This window comes from Motacilla alba, chromosome 15 (assembly GCF_015832195.1).
Source record: "Motacilla alba alba isolate MOTALB_02 chromosome 15, Motacilla_alba_V1.0_pri, whole genome shotgun sequence".
Lineage (NCBI taxonomy): Eukaryota > Metazoa > Chordata > Aves > Passeriformes > Motacillidae > Motacilla > Motacilla alba.
This window is the reverse complement of record NC_052030.1, coordinates 5,328,626-5,344,711: the sequence shown is the minus strand read 5'-3', so window position 1 is coordinate 5,344,711 and position 16,086 is coordinate 5,328,626. Positions and strand designations below refer to the sequence as shown.

General features: G+C 45.6%; 1 protein-coding gene across 1 annotated transcript in view; it reads left to right on the top strand.

The window, feature by feature from the left end:
- DGCR2 (DiGeorge syndrome critical region gene 2) overlaps window positions 1-13,631 on the top strand; it is a 45,144-nt gene extending 31,513 nt beyond the window's left edge. The window contains exons 6-10 of the mRNA XM_038152077.1: window positions 1,056-1,232; window positions 2,532-2,735; window positions 7,078-7,230; window positions 7,672-7,908; window positions 8,712-13,631. Of these exons, the coding sequence (XP_038008005.1) occupies window positions 1,056-1,232; window positions 2,532-2,735; window positions 7,078-7,230; window positions 7,672-7,908; window positions 8,712-8,953 (1,013 nt within the window). The 3' untranslated portion in view covers window positions 8,954-13,631. The remainder of the gene's footprint in view (window positions 1-1,055; window positions 1,233-2,531; window positions 2,736-7,077; window positions 7,231-7,671; window positions 7,909-8,711) is intronic.
- The last annotated feature ends 2,455 nt before the right edge of the window (window positions 13,632-16,086 follow it).

The window sequence follows — 16,086 nt, the reverse complement described above, 5'->3', positions numbered from 1 at the left end:
TAGGTTTTTCTCATGCATAGTTTCCAGTATCCATGGATAATCTGGAAGGAAAACTCTCTTTTAGGTACAGACACATAATAATGATCAGAATTTTCAAACAGTTTGGTCTTGAAAAATACTTCCTTTGACACATGAATACAAAGATTCTCCTTAAAAGCACCTTTCTTTGCTCTTTGGAAAGCTGACTGTACTGCCATCTGCTGACAGAGTGGTTGCAACAGGGAGGCATGAATTACAGAAAAATCATCATAACTTTATCATAAGTTTTATTTAATTTGATGCATGATATGATTTTAAACTTTCTCAATAACATAATCTTCTGTTTTCAAGCTTTATATTTAACAAGTACATAGTAATATTCAGTAGTTTGTGAAAAACTTTTCTTAGGCTTTTATTGACACAGACTCTGAATTTTTAATACCTGTTTGAAAAGTGATTTAGGGTTCTAAAGCTTGAAATTTTTAATTTATTGTTGTGACGTGTGGAACATAAGCCCTCCAGAAAAGGCCCTCAGCATCTTTTGCACTGTTTGGAGCCCATCAGGATGCTGTTCCATGAGTTGAAAGAACCAAACTGTGGATGCCCTAGTGCATCCCCCCAGATGTGGAGCAGCTCTGCGAGGGCTGCACGGGTGGATGCACATCTTTGGAAGCTCTGGTGGGTGCGTGGAATGCCAGGCACAAGATGGCTGTGTGGGCTCTTGCTCCGCTGGTAACAACTGTGACCAAACTCAGCGTTGTTTGAGGAGGTGTGTAACTATTGTCAGGCAAGCCTCATGGGGCTCTGTGAAGCAGCACTTGTGGAGATGTTGGAGTATCACTTCTGGTTCAGAGTGACAGAATTACCCAGTGCTTCGAAAACAGCAGCCTCTTTTCTGTGTGAGTCACCCCTTTCCTCCCAGCTGTTTGCTTCCCCCGGAGCACTGTTGCTAATGGGAGCTGCTGCTGGAGGACTCTTTGTCTTAGAGTTGGTGTGCATGAAATGAGTGATGTTACAGAGCCTCTCTAAAGCTTTACATACCCACAGGCTGCTAATGCCAGTGTATCTTGTTCCAGGCTCTTCAGAGGTGTTTTTACCCCCTGACCCTATCTTTGGGACGGCTATGTCTGAAAAGGAAAACGTTTTTTGTGCCCAGCTCCAGTATTTCTATTTTCCAACCCTCCGGCACCACGGTTTACACAGCTGGTTTGCTGAAAACTGCTATGAGAAATCTTCATTCCTCTGCAAAAGGAGTAAGTTGGGTTCAGTTCAGTGTGTGTTGTATGTTTAAATATGTGTATAATTAGTAGCTGGAAATTGTTTCATTACCCTTTCTAATTTTTGCCCAGTGAATTAGGAAAAAAAGGGTGGAGTTATATTTCTGTTTGATTTTAATAAATAAGAGCATCAAAATGTGGGGCTGTCACACAGTACAGAGTTTTATTAAAAATCATTAGGCAGCAGTATCAGCCCCAAAATAAACTTGGGCAAAAAAAAAGTTTTTTTCTTAAAAGCCTTGTTAGTAAACATTGCTCTTAAGTTACTAATTTCATATTAAAATGAGGAAACATTTTAGAGTATAGCAAATTCTACTAAATTCTTTCCAGCTAATTATTAGACCTAGAAGGGAAAGACAAGTGGAGCTCACTGACTTAAAAGTGGAAAAAAAAAAGGCTTTTGTTCTGTATCTTACATTCCTGTATTTCAAAAGTCTTGATACCAGCAGAGGTATTTGCAGTATTATCAGGTAATCTTAAACATTACCTGATCTAGATGGTGCTTTGCAAGGAGAAGAGTTGTTTGACTTGAGGGTTATACAGGGTGCAACTGACTGCCCGGGAATCTGTGCAGCCTCTGTCCTCAGAGGCTTTTATGACCAGATTAGATAAAACCCTGAGCAACCCATTGGGATGTCATGGCTGACCCTGCTTTGATCAGAGGTTGAGCTGCAGGCCTCCTCAGGTCCCTCCCAGTGGACCCCAGCAGCTGATGCATAGGGTGCAGGGGACAGGCCATCCTCCCTGAGCAGTCATTCCAGCTCCAGCACTGTTTCCTCTCTCTGGTTTTGGCACCTGCTTTTTGGTCAGTGGGCAAAAGGCAGCCAAGCTTCCCCTGCTGGGCAGGGATTAGGATGCTGCTAGGACAGTGGAAGTACTATGGCTTGGCTCCCTTTTTAAGTCCTGGCCTGTTAAAAGGCCTTCAGATTTGGTTTAGAAAAGATCCAGCTTTTCCTAATACCAGGGAAGAGGAAGGGAGCTGCAGCAGGGCAGGCTTTGACAGTGAAGGTTAAGCTTCTCAGACCACTTGCTTTCCTCTGTCTTGGGAGGGGATGCTTGGAAATGTGTCCGTTCCATTAAATACCTAAAACTCCCTTTGTCAATGAGCTGAAAATCATCTCTGTGTCCCTGGAGACCATCCATTATCCTGGAGACCCCTTTTCAAAGTCCTTTAATGTGAAGACCTGGATTTTAACTGGTGGTCTGCTTATGTTTACAAATCCCTTAACAAACGAAGCTGGATTCCATGGATATTGCTGTGCCTGTCTGTTCTAGGCCAGACCTGTGTTGATATCAAAGACAACATTGTGGATGAAGGCTACTACTTCACTCCCAAGGGGAATGATCCCTGTTTGAGCTGCACGTGTCACAACGGTGAGCCCGAGATGTGCGTGGCTGCCCTGTGCGAGCGGCCCCAGGGCTGTCAGCAGTATCGCAAGGACCCCAAGGAGTGCTGCAAATTTACCTGCTTAGACCCAGGTAAGACTCTGTGGCTGCAGTTGTGACAGTAGAAATTAGTTGAGTGCTCAACTTGGTTATCTTTGGGTATAGCTTTCTTTGAAACAACACATCTTGCAGTGCCTCTCCATTGCTGGGTACAACCACCCTGTGGGGAAGGTCTCAAACCATGGGAAACACTTCAGGCTATGGCTGGTAAAAATGAATTATCCCTGATGCTACTTAGGAAGAAGCAGTAGTTTATTTTCAGTTTGGAGGGGGATAATGCTGTGGGTTTTTAGTAGAGCATCTGTTACATTTCCTTTGTCATGTTTAGTTGTCATGAAAACAAAACACTTTTCTCTTGAGCACTAATTAAGCATCTTTTTCTGGTCATGAGCATATTTATGTGTGTGGAAGTTTTCATGCAGGGATCATGTGGGAAGCAGAGTTTTTAAATTATATAGAGTTTCAATAATAATCAGGACCTACGACCTTGGTTATTGGATTTGGCATATCAGTGCAGGTTTTTGTTTTGGATTGATTAAGTCAATGAAGTTGACTTTGAACTGTTTGTCAGTCACTGTTTTGGGGCTCAGATTTTGGGGAGGTTATTTTTCTGTATGGAAAAGAAATGTAGCTTGCTTGGAGTTTACTGTGAGGGTGGTCAGATACTGGAGCAGATTGTGGAACTGCCTTCTGTGCAGATATTCAGTGCCTGATTGGACTCTGTCCTGCACAGCCTGCTCTAGCTGATGCTGCTTGAACAGGGGTTGGCCTAGATGATCTCAGGATGTTCCCTTTAACCTCAGCCATTCTGTGATGCTGGGTTTTTTGGTATTTTAAAAGAACCTCATCTTATCTGAGTGCATTATGAAACTATTTTTCTAAACTCCTGTGGAAAACACAGAACATCAACTCTTCCATCAGAGGCTTCTATTTCAATATGTTACAAATAAAGGGGTGTTTATTTGGTTCCAAATTTGCAGTCTTACTGGTCCTAACTAGAGAGATGAATCATTAAAGGCCACTGTCTCTCCTCGTGTCACATTTGTTCTGAGGGTTAAGCTTAACAGATGTTTGCAGCTAGTGTGGCAGGTCTGCAGTGAAAGAGTGGGGAAAAAGCAGGAGTCTTCCTCCCATTCTTATCAGCTGAGTTAAGACTTAGGCTTCACTTGTTTTATCTGCAGGAACAGTGTCAGCAAAGCATCATCCAGCAGACAGGATAAGATGACCTGGGATAACCTCGTGGCATGTTCTTTAATCCTTGCTTATTGCTGTGGGTCTTCACTATTTCATGAATACTGATTTGAAGAGTGTATCTTACCACATCCTTTCTCATCCTTAAGCTCTTCTTCTGTATTGATGCTAAATGAGATTCTTTCATTATACTCTTGGTTGAAGTGTTCTGGTGGATTTTTTCGTAACTTAGTTTTTTAGAGAGGAATTATCAAGCAGTCATCCAACTTCTTTCATCATGAAGTTACTTCAGCAAGTGATAAACACTAGCTGAAAATTTTAAATTAAACATTTTAAATTAAACATTTCTGTTTTCCTTCTGGGTGGTTATAAATGACTATTCCAGATGACAAAAATTAATGAATTACTTTCTTTAATCAGTATGTATTTATCTTTGTCCGATTCTTTCATGTATCTTCCCTAAGCTCTGTTGCAAAGGAAAGAAAACAGTTTACTAATCAACAGTAAGTGAATTAATCACCCAAGGAGAGACCTGGGGGAAATAAATCCTGCTGTTGGGTTGGCAGGTAATCAGCTCTTGCAGTGTGAGTGGGTGAGCAATGATTACAAGTGGTAACAAATATTACTCAAGGACTTGGTAGTAGGGGGATTTTTCAGTGGTAGGAGTAAGCTGAGCAATCACAGCTATAGTCACTTAAAAGATGCTTCTCATTTAGCCAAAGATAAATAGCAGAGGAAGATTTTGAAACCAAGGTAGTCTGTCTATTGCTGTTCCATGTTGAGGTAGAAAATAATTTTTCTGTTGTGGCTCTTGTTTAGACAGACCTGCAACTGTGAAAAAGTAGTAGAAGAAATAAAATACTTGGAAAGAACTGATGTGCTGAAACTTTTCTAGTGACTGAACTGGTGCAGTTGTAGGGCGCTACTATACTGAGGGTAAAAACAAGTTTTCTGAATTAGTTTTGTATTTATGTGGGCTTCAGGTGTCTTTGGTGATCTCAGTCCCATTCCAGAGTCCATGCCCACTTCCTGCCACACATTCTTGCACCTGCACTGTACTGTGGTGTGGTTCTTCCTCACAGAAGTGCTGCCCTATCTCCACCAGGCTCCCCTTCTCCAGACAAATCCTGTTCTTTCTCATGGCATGTTCATACCAATAGTCCTTGCTTATTAACAACAATTCTCGTCTGTTATTACTAACAGTCCTTGGCTGGCTCCACAGCCATCTGATTGTTGGGGTTTGAGACATACACATGAGCCCCTTATCTGGGAATTGAGAGATCAAAAGGATCCCACTTTGGGCTCCTGTTTCACAAGAGAATGGGCTCTAGTTGGAGTAATTTTCCATCCTGGCTACAGTTTGAGTGTGTAACTTTCTTTGAAGGTGCAATAACAAAAATACCACTCCAAGTGGATTGTTATTCAGACAAGAAAAATAAGCTTCCAAGGCTGTTCATTAAAAAACAGATGTTCTTTAGACACCTGTTAGTTCCTGGGAGCAGACAAGGTTTCTGATAAGCTCAAGAGGGCTTAGTCCAAGTGCAGCTCATCAAGGCTGAGGTCTAATGAGCATTTCTCAGATCATAGTGCAGCCTGCAGAGGGGAGATGCACCACCAGAATCCATCCCTGACTAAAATCAGCTTCTCTGGGCCTCCGCACTTATGTGTATATTTTACTAAAGGCACTTCAGTGTTACTGACAGCCTTGAATATTCTGCAGTGACCATGGAGTCGGTATGGCCATAAGGTGGAGGAGGAGCAGGGGCAGGTGTGTGGGATTCAGGAGGCTGTGCTGGTTGGGAGGTGTGTGACTGCAGCAGTTGAAGCTCTGTCAGTGGTAGTTGCTAAAGGGTTTGACAGCACCCAGGCTTTTGTGCTGCACAGCCGGATCTGAGAGGGTGTAATGTTCGAGCTTTATTCATAGTGCACTATTAAATGAATTTCTTCTTGCCAAGAAGGCGTTACATAATAAATGCCAGCCTGTTAGCCATGTACTGGAGTGATACAAATTGGGTGGATTTTTCTGTTACTAGCATGTGTAACAAACTAATACTTAAAATTTTTGTGAGGCTTTTAGCCTTCTTTTATAAGGAATCTTTGATAACACTTCAGTTGCTGTTAGTGAAAAGTATGGAGGGAGCTCTTGCAACTCGAGTGGGTGTGGGAAAGGAGAGGTGGCCAGGATCTGGCTGGTTCCTCTGGGAAGTGACCCTGCAGTTGCTGGGAAGAGGAGCCATCCCTGCTAGTGTTTGTGTCCTGCAGCAGCAGGTGACCACGTTGTGTGGCCACCTCATCTGTTTCTTACCCACCCCTAACCTGGGTGTGTTTTGTCGTTCAGAATTCTTTAATGGGGAGTTAGTGCAAAGAACACAGTACATCATCTTCAGGTCATTTTAGTTTGTGTAGAGGACCTGTGGGTGCGTGTGCTGCTTAGACATGAGCAAGTGGGATTAGTTGACTTGTGAGAAATTGATGCCTCTTGTGCCTGGTGCTGGGAGTGCAGTGGTAATTTGTTCACACGAGCCTTCCCCGCGTGGGTCTGGTTAACAATGGGATAGAGCTCTCCAAGTTCGGAGCTCCTGGGTCTGTTTCTTGTTCTGCCACTTGCTTTTGATATGACTCTAGGAAAAGGTTTAATTCCCATTCACCTTAATCTCTTCAGGTCCTGAGTACTGATTACCATGTTCCTATCTCTTAGTGGTGCTAACCAGTGTACTGGTGACACGTGGAATTTAGACAGCCACATCTGGGTGACAATGTTCAGAGATTTTTTTAGTGGAAATGGAAGGGTTAGGATGTTCAGAAGTTATGTAGTGTATAGATATGCTAGTTCTCAAGCCTTTTCCTCTTTAGTATAATATGATCAGCCATGCAAGGGAAACAAGTGGATGTGCAAAATGCCATTAACCTTTGTTTTTTCCAATTTTCGGAGGCCCAAAGCCTTCAATGTTTTGCCCCTTTTCCTGAGGAAGATATTCTTAGAAACTTTCAGATCTTCTTGCAGTAAAAAGATAAATCCCTTGATGATTCATGATTTTCTTATATATTTGAAATACGGAGAAGTGCTAAACCAGGCTAATGAATCTCCACTCTACATTTATCTCTCCGTTACTGACAGAAGAACATCAAGAAAAATGAATCTTGAACAAAAATAACAAGCTGTTTTTATATGTTTGATGAACAGATGGCAACAGCCTGTTTGACTCAATGGCCAGTGGAATGCGCCTGATCGTGAGCTGCATCTCCTCCTTCCTCATCCTCTCTCTGCTGCTCTTCATGGTGCACCGGCTGCGCCAGAGGCGGAGAGAGCGCATCGAGTCTTTGATTGGAGCTAATTGTGAGTATCATCTCTCTCCTTGTGCTGGATGTTGACACACTGGGGTATGTAAAGGGGAGAAATGGCATCCTCTTGCTTGACTGTGCCTGTGTCTTGGTGGGATCTTCAAACTTGAACTTTTGTAGTGGATAATGGAAGAATAATTTTGTTTGTGTGTGCTCCAAATCTGAAATAACTTCTGTGTGAACAATAGTCTGCAGTTTGAAGAGGTTAGAGTCAAATTTAGATGTGATGCAGGACAAACAGACTGCGAGCAGGTGGGCCTGGGTATTGTGTAATTGCAGCAAGTTGACTTGGATGGGTTATGTAGACTTTTCTAGGTCTTCAGGAGACCTGAGTTCTTGGGGTGTGAAAAGTGGAAAAAAGTGTTGAGATCTGACTTAAACTGAAGAAGACAGCACGAGATAAAGTCACTTACTCCTTTTCCTTCTCTTGAAATAGTGCACCATTTCAACTTGGGCCGCAGGATGCCTGGTTTTGATTATGGTCCCGATGGTTTTGGAACTGGCCTTACTCCACTGCATCTTTCAGACGATGGGGAAGGTGGAGCATTTCATTTTCATGATCCCCCTCCACCCTATACTGCTTACAAATACCCAGATATTCAACATCCTGATGACCCACCTCCTCCTTATGAGGCTTCTGTCGATCCAGACAGCATCCTTTGTTCCACTCCAGGTATGTAGGCAATCATTTCTCTTTTCTCCCACTTTTTCGTTTTGGCTAGAGGATGGATTTTTTTTTTAAACTATAATCATGTGTTTTAGCAATTGTGATGGGAAAAGACATTTTACCAAAAAATGTGCAATTTCTGTGATGGAAAAGTCTTTTGTTAAAATGTATCATTAAGCTTGGTTTTTCTCAAAGATTTTTGAATCACCTAAATTAGCAGTGGAATCCAATCTGTTTACCCTCTTAAACCAAAACAGTTTACCCTCTTAAACCTTACCTATTTCTGAGCCTAACCTTGGATGGATTAGCTGGTTACCTTTTTTCTACCATGCTGCTACCATTTTTGGCCTTTTGAAGATAGGTCGATAGAGTTTGGTATTAAGAAGTAGAACAAATGTCAAATGCAAGAGATTCTGGATAAAATGTATCCAGCCTCTTCTCTCCTCCCTGCTTCCCCCACCCACAGCCCCCAAAAACTGACCAAAAATACCACTGTCTAATGATTCACCCAGTGCTCTTCAGTTTTGCAGCTGTGATATTCACATACTGTAGAAATCATTCCAATTTGGGATTTCATAGCAGCATATTTCACAAGATAAGTGAGCCTGATTAGTGCAAGCATCTTATTTATATGTCAAAGTTTTATTTTTGTTACACAATTTTCCTCCTTTGCAGTCTCATCTTGTTGCGCATTAGCTCAAAACCAGGAAAAACTCAGAGCTCCCAGAAATACGGATCATAAATCTGTTTGGGAACGTGAAATGGTAAACTTCACGTTCTGATTCTGCTTGGTTTTTTGTCCTTTGCAGATGGAGTTCTTTCTCAGGCTGTGCAAAGCAGTCCTCCATCACTAGGAAACTGTGATGTATCCCCACAGCTGACAGAGGGATCACTTCCTCCCTCAGTTGGTCCTTCTCCAGTGGAACTGGAAGACTCTGCTGACAGCAGCACCTTTCTTGTCCCTCCTGACACACCCATAAATGAAAACACCCCAGCAGAAACTTTGACAGGCAGCCGCCACAGCCACTGTTCCCTCAACACCATTGTATAAAGGAGTGAAACGCCCAGCACCGCTCAGAGTTTTAGCAACTGTTTGCACAGACAAACACTAATCCGAGGCTTGAACTCCAGAAGGAATCTCCACGTTGTTTTTCAAACACTGCTTTTATGTTCTAGATTAGGATCATGCCTCTCGTTTTTTGGCTGTCGTTATTCATTCACTAATCAATTTGTCCTGTAAATATGGATTGCACAACTGCTCTTTTTTTCCACGGGCTGTGGAAAGGAGAGCAGAGAATTCCTTTGACTTCTGAGGAGGTGAGAAGTATGGGTAGTCTGGGTTGGTTTTTTTTCTTTTCCTTAACCTGAGAGGAATCAAAATCTACATCAGAAAAAAAACCTGCTTGGATTTGGCTGGATGTCACTGGACCCAGGAAACAGACAATGGGAAAGAAGGGTGGGAGCAATCACTGTTCAAGCAGAGGAGATGGAGCTGCAAGGGAAGGGGCTGGGGGCCTATTGTATGGAGTGGGACACATGCCATCAAGAGTTACACTGTGTAAAACACAGTGCCTTGATCAGAACACCAGAGGAGCTGGAGCAGGAATGGTCTACGCAATATGTGACAAATGGGTACTGAGAAAACTGGGATTTGCAGTTACAGTTATTTGTTGTGGGTAGCTGCAGATCCTCATATTGTTGGATAAACTTCTGACCCATGAAGAAAACTGGGTCTGTGTGATGTCCCTTTAGTAGAACCCTCACGTGTGTTAGGAAGTATTTTAGGGAAGAGATGGGGAGCAATTAACTTTGATGTAGCCTGAGTTCACTGTGTGAAGCCCCTGTTTGTTCTAATCCCATAAGTAAGATTGGAGTATTTTCTTTCTGGTTTAACTTCTTTACAGTGAACAGTTACACAAAACTGGCCTGGACACAAGACCACTGTTCTTGCTTTTCTTATTGCATGCTATATTTAGCATGTGTGTTCCCTCCCCTTCATTTCACTTCTTTACAGTTCTCCAAATACCACTTAAAAATGGTGATCAACATGTACTATAGGTGATGTTTAATTCTAATTGGACACCTGTTCCTTATCTCAGTCCCATAAATAGCCAACCCTGTTCTAGAGATTTCCCCTGTGCCCCTCCAGGTACCACAAGGGGTTATAATGAGGTTAGTGTACTTAAATCAATAAAGCAGTTTGCTTCAGTCTGATATGTCAACTTAAATTTCCCCCTTGTATTGAACTCTTTAAGCTAAGTTAATTTACAGATGGCAAAGATTCATTCAATCCCTCACGATACCCAAAGTCAAGCACTGTTGGTTTTGATAATGAGTATAAAATAATCTTTACAGGCAATTTTAAATTTAAGTTTGGATTTCAGTGTACAAATAGTTTACCCTTTTCTCCCATACTCCCATTGCCTCTGCTTCTCCTTGACTTACTGTAACAGTCAGCAGATGAGATGAATTTTAAGGAATTTGTAAAGAATGCCTCTTGTGAATGGTCTCCTGTTACCTTATGAAGGGTACAAGCCTAGAGGGACAGGAAGAAAGCACTGCATGGGGGTGTGTATGTTATCTATTTTTCTAGTAATGATGAGAAATCAAACTTGTATGACAAATCCTAACCCAATGTTGTGGTTTCCCAGTGCAGCTGACTCTTTCCCCATGGAATATGCTGCTACTTTCTATTCCCTGTCTTGCCCATAGGCTTATACTGTACTTGGGGATTGGTCTTGACAGTTCAACTCGTTTTGCACAGAAAACTGTGAGTTTGGTTACCGAGGTCGTATCTGGTGTCTCGACATGCAGACACTGCAAACAGCCCTGACTCCACCGGAGAGCGTGAATCACAGTTCTGGGAGCGCTGCTGGCACACGAGTGGGAGGAAGCCTCTCTGCCTGGAGCTGTTCCACCACCCCATCCTGCTCTCTGCTGTGCCTGGCTCCAGCAGCAGTGGTATGAAACGAGAGGAGCAGTTCTCCACCCTGTGGGAATCTCTGACCCGAGTCCTCCTCCGAGTTCCAAGTCCTGGTCTAATGAAGTGGATGGATAGCAGTAGTCAGAACCATGCATACAAATTATTAAGCATTTCTGAAGTATGAAAATAAAGCGGGTTTTGTGCATTTTTGAGCACATTCATACGTTTTATACATTGTATGTACTGATTTTTCTTTAGTTTTATAGGTACGAATGCGTGTGTGCGTGTGCGTGTTTCTGGGTGGTGATATATATATATACACACATATATATATATATCTCTATACATACTGTAGACAGTAACCTTTGTGCTGCCTCCAGCTAGGTGAAGCTGAGATAGAAATTAGGCTCTAGGGTTAATACTTCTCTTGAGCTGGCTATACTCTCTTGTAGGACAGGCTGTGATAGTGTACACTTATGTAGGATGCAAAGTCTATGCTACTACAATCTGTTCCTGAAAAATACTTTGTTAGCAGTGCAAAGTAGAAAATTTCCAATTTCTTTTGAAGCCAGATGGAATATTTGTTCTTTGTAGTATCCTAGCGCAATAACAAAAAGCCTTTTGGCTTGGTTCAGTCTCTGAGGCTGTATTTTGTGGCTGAGGTGAACAGATACCTTACCTCACACTTCTGCTAACACTGCGGGAATCTGTTCGATATTTTTGTATTTTACTTTTGGTTCTGTGGTGAATTTTATTTGCAAATAAGCTCTGTTACAACTGGCAACTTCATTGTGGCTCCTGGTTGTAGCTATTCCAAATGGAGGCTTCTTTGTAGAAGCCTCAATGTGATATTTTCCCCATTGCTTCTAAGCCTTTTTCACTTGTATATTGGCAGGAGGCTGCTATTTTCTCTGTTTTCCCCTATCCTTCTTCATCTTAAATGTAAACAAGGCAAATTTTGCCTTGAATGGAGCAGCCCACTAAGTACAGCTCATTTACCTCTCGGTGAGCTTCTAATTTGGCAATAAAATTGTCATTCCCCCCCTCTTTTACTGTAGCTTTTTCACATTGAGTACTTTCTATTGGAGTAACAGCCTTTGTAGCAGGAAATGTCCCAACTACTCAGACTGCTGGACCAACTGGGGAAGAGTTAAGTTTTTTTGACGACAGTGGACTCCTCAGCAAACCTTCCTTGCCCTTGGCAAGGTGACTGGTGGGCACTTTGTCCCAAGGGCTGATGACAAAGAGTTGGTGCTAGCCCAAGGAAACCCTCTCTGCTTTGATTGCCATTCAGTTGATGAGCTCTTAGGAGTTACTTTCTGCATTGATTTTTTCCCTACTGCCGTTCACATCTCTGGATGTTCTTAACAGCTGGTGCATCCTGAATGTCCCTGCAGCCCCAGCAGGGAGATGGCATTGCCACATGGTTTCCAGCAGCCTGTGCGAGCCCAGGGTGTGTTTTTCTTGGGATGCCCTTGACTGCAGTTGTTGTCAAGTCCCAGCACTTGGTTCTGTGCCGGGCTAGTCTTGTCCCACTGTGGCCTCATACAGAGCTGCTCCTCAGCTTCCCTGTACTGTGGTGCCATATTGAGGCCTCTGCTGTTCCCAGAGCAGTCCCAGACACCCTGGTTTGTCAGTGATGCCCATCCACAGTCCCACAGCAGCCTCTGGCTCTGTACTGGGAGAGTTCAGAGTTAAAATGTTACAGTGGTGGTGGGTTCTGTTGTGCAGGATCAGCATTGTCACTCTGGTGTGCAAGGAGCTTGTCTGTGTAGTGTTCAGTCCAGTTTGGTTTGAGCCTCAGACTGTTCCTTTAGCCATGCACAGCAGGACACTGATCTAGATGAAAAATTAAGTAGGTGGACATTTTTTTCTGAAGGCTGAATCCTGCAGTTGGTGGGTGCTCTGCCTCCACAGGTGCCATGGGGTGATGGCCTGTTTCAGTACTTGGGAAGAAAATGTTTTTTGTGACCAGTAATTATTACCATTCTTTTCCCATCTCATGTTAAATGAATTTGAACCTGGTACTTAAAGATGTTTTTATCTTTCAGATGTGACTTCTCAGTGGCAAAACACTGATGTTTTAATGTTGCCTCGAACAATCCATAATGTGTATCTCCTTTTTTCACTTGCTGAAACATCTTTTTTCTCTCTAGCTAAGGAACGTGTAATATGCAGAAATTTCTTTTAAGTTTCCCTTGCAAGTTGGGAGCTGGACCGTAAAATTAGGGCAGTTGAGTGTAGAGGAGGTGAATCAAAGTTCATGTTTGCTTCTCATGTTCCCCAGTCTCAAGTGAAAGAGGTGTTTCCTTGGAATAGATGCTTTCAGTGATGAAGATGTGCTTCCCCCTAATAACAGTCAGCATTGCCTGCCTGCTAGGGTACCACATAGCTTTAATTTTCTAGTATGTGCCCCTCGAATGTTGAGTGGGTCAGGGTTGCTGCCAGCAGAGGTGGCTGTGCTGCACCGTCCCTGTGTGTTGGGCTGAGGGTGCCTGGGAGGCTGCGAGAGAATGAGACACTGCTTTGTACCTTCCTCTGGAAAATAATTTTAGCCAGCGCTGCACTTGCAGGCTTCTCCTGTGTAGTTGGTTTGTGACTGGACTTAACTGTGGCAGTGTATAAAAGATTTTGATATTCTGTGAAATACCATGTAGAATTTAAATTTGATACTATAATAATTGAGTCCCTGTGACACTGGTTTTTGTTTTAACTTCTTTGGGGTTGGCACTAATATCTTTTTTTTTTCAAGATGCTGTGAGAAACATTTCATCCAAATGCCAAATAAATTGTGTTCTGTAAGAGAGATGTTGTGTTCCAATGTCTCCTGATTTCTGCGTCGATGTGGTTGCCCAGCGTTGTGAAGGAGGGTTTTGTTAAACCACTCTTCTGAGCTGTGATCTTGCAAAAACATCAATAAATGCATTTAACTTTGAGCACGTAGTCTGCCAGAGTTCCTATGTGTACACATTCCAGCGGGACTCACCTGTATTAGTGTAATTTTAGGACGGTCTTGAGTTTACACCCAAGAAAATGAAGTGCAGCGTATTCCTGCTGTCCTTCCCAAACCCATGGGATGCTGCTGAGTCCAGGGGCGGGGGGTTCTGCAGAATGGCGAGGCTGGTCCAGACTCCCAGCTCCCTGTTTTTCCACGAGCCGCCGGGCTCGCAGTGTTTGCAGCTGCCGAAAGGCGTCCAGCGGGCGCCGTCGCCGTGGGGCCAGGGCGGGCTCCGCTCCCCCGTCCCTGTGCCTGCAGAAGGCAGCTGCCACCGCAGCCGCTCCGTGGCCCTGAGCAGCACAGCTCTAAGAGCTCCGTGTCGGCTCCAGCCGGGCGCTGCTGCCTCAGCTGGGGGCGATGGGGCGCAGCCCTTGCCCCGCTGCTGCTCCTGGGCACCCGCCTCTCTCCGCAGCAGCTGCCGCATCAGCCCCTCTGGGAGGGGGCTCAGTCGGGTACACCCTGCCCTTGCCTCCTGCCCCTTGCCTGGGGACAGGACAGCTCTGTGGGGAGCAGCATGGATTGTCCGAAGCCCAGCCACGGCTCTCGGGGCTCCCCGCCCTGCCCCGGGGGTACCCGTGTCCAGAGGCGCTGTCTGTGCTGACCCTCGGCTGCTGTGGCAGCCTCCTGCTGTAAGCTCTTAGCAGCTGAAAAGGGGTTTTTCTGAGCGAGCGATGAGCAGCTGTGCTCACACGGCGTGTCGGGCGCTGGGAGAGCGCCAGGGCGGGGAGCGTGTCAGACGCGGGGCCGGGCCGGCAGCGAGCCGGGGGTGCCAGGCCCGGGGGAGAGGTCGCTGACCCCGGCGGCGGCGGGAGCGTGGCATGAATGACGGGGCTGTGCAGCCGCGTCACAGAGCGCATCTGCCGGCCTCAGTGCCTGCTTTGTGCCGGGGCCGCAGCCGGCCCCTGCTGTGCTCCCTGCCCCGCTCCCGGCTTTCTTCCCGGGCAGGTACCAGCTTATTATGGGGATCAAAGATCAGAGTATTTACTGCCTGTGAACTTTGCCTCTCTGGATGCCCGCCTCTCTTCGTGCACCCATCCCTGTGTGATGGGAACCACACTCTGGAGGCTCAAGCCTTGGTCTTGTCATTGTCCCTGTCTGCCCAGATCCCCGGCCAGGCTCCCGGGTGTCAGTGAAGGATTTACCTCCAGGAGCTGCTGGCACCCCTGCTGTGTGCTGGCACCGGCTTGCTGATGGTGCACGTGGTGGGGGTTCCCACCAGGGTGGCACTGTGCCCACGACCAATCGATGGTTGCAGCTTAAGTAACTTTTTATCTTTCAGTGGTACTTTTCCCCTTATCACGGCTCTCACCCTTGGTGCTGTGACTACGCGTGTCTGCAGGGACCTCGCCACCTCCTGCCTTGGTGGCAGCAGGATGATGGACGTGGTGTTGCCCTACGACGAGGACAAAAAATTTCAGGATCAGTTGTGAGCTCACCACCACCACCACCACCACGTCAGCAAGGCCACCAGTTTCAAGGCTTGATCTGGTTCCTGTAGAAACTGGAAGTTGCTCCTGCCTGCCATGAGTGCCAGCAGCCAGCCATGCACCCTAGGGAGCAGTGCAGCGGGGATGGGTGGGAGCAGGGTATGGCACAGTGCTGCAGGGCTGCCACTGCCTTTCACATGCCTTGTAGATCCCACTGCTTCCTCACTCTGCTCCTGCTTCTTGTGGGGGCTGTGCTGAGCTCCACACCCTGCTCTTGCCCCTCTTGCTAAAAATCACTACTAGAGAAGTCTGAAAACCTAAAAAAGTGTCCATGGGGCAATGAGTTTCATCTTCTGACCCCAGGAGTTTTGGGCTTCTCCCCCACTCCTGGCAATATGGGCTGTCCTGCTGTGGGCGTGTTGGAAGAGGGATCACTTGGTGGGCTCATGTTTCCAAGGGAGGTGTTGATACCATGAGTGCTGGAGCAGCTCCCCTCTTTCCCGGCAACAATCGGCAGCAGGCTGCGGAGCTGGTGCGACCCTCTGCCGCACCTGCCCGCCCCTTGCGGCTCTCTCCGGAAGGATGACCGCAGCCCTCTGCAGACTACCTCATCCCTGGAGCAGGGGCCAAGTGTCAGCCACGGCACAGATCCAGCCCAGCCCGGGGGACACCTGTGCTGCCACCCTCCTCTGCGCCCTGCACCAGGGCCCAAGCGTGGCTCAGGGCTGGTGCTGCCTCGGGGGGAGGGGAAGAAGGTGCCCCAAAGAATCCCTGCTGAGAATGAGCCCGGTGTAGCATTGGCAGCCAAGCAGCTTTGCTGAGCCAGAGCCCATCCC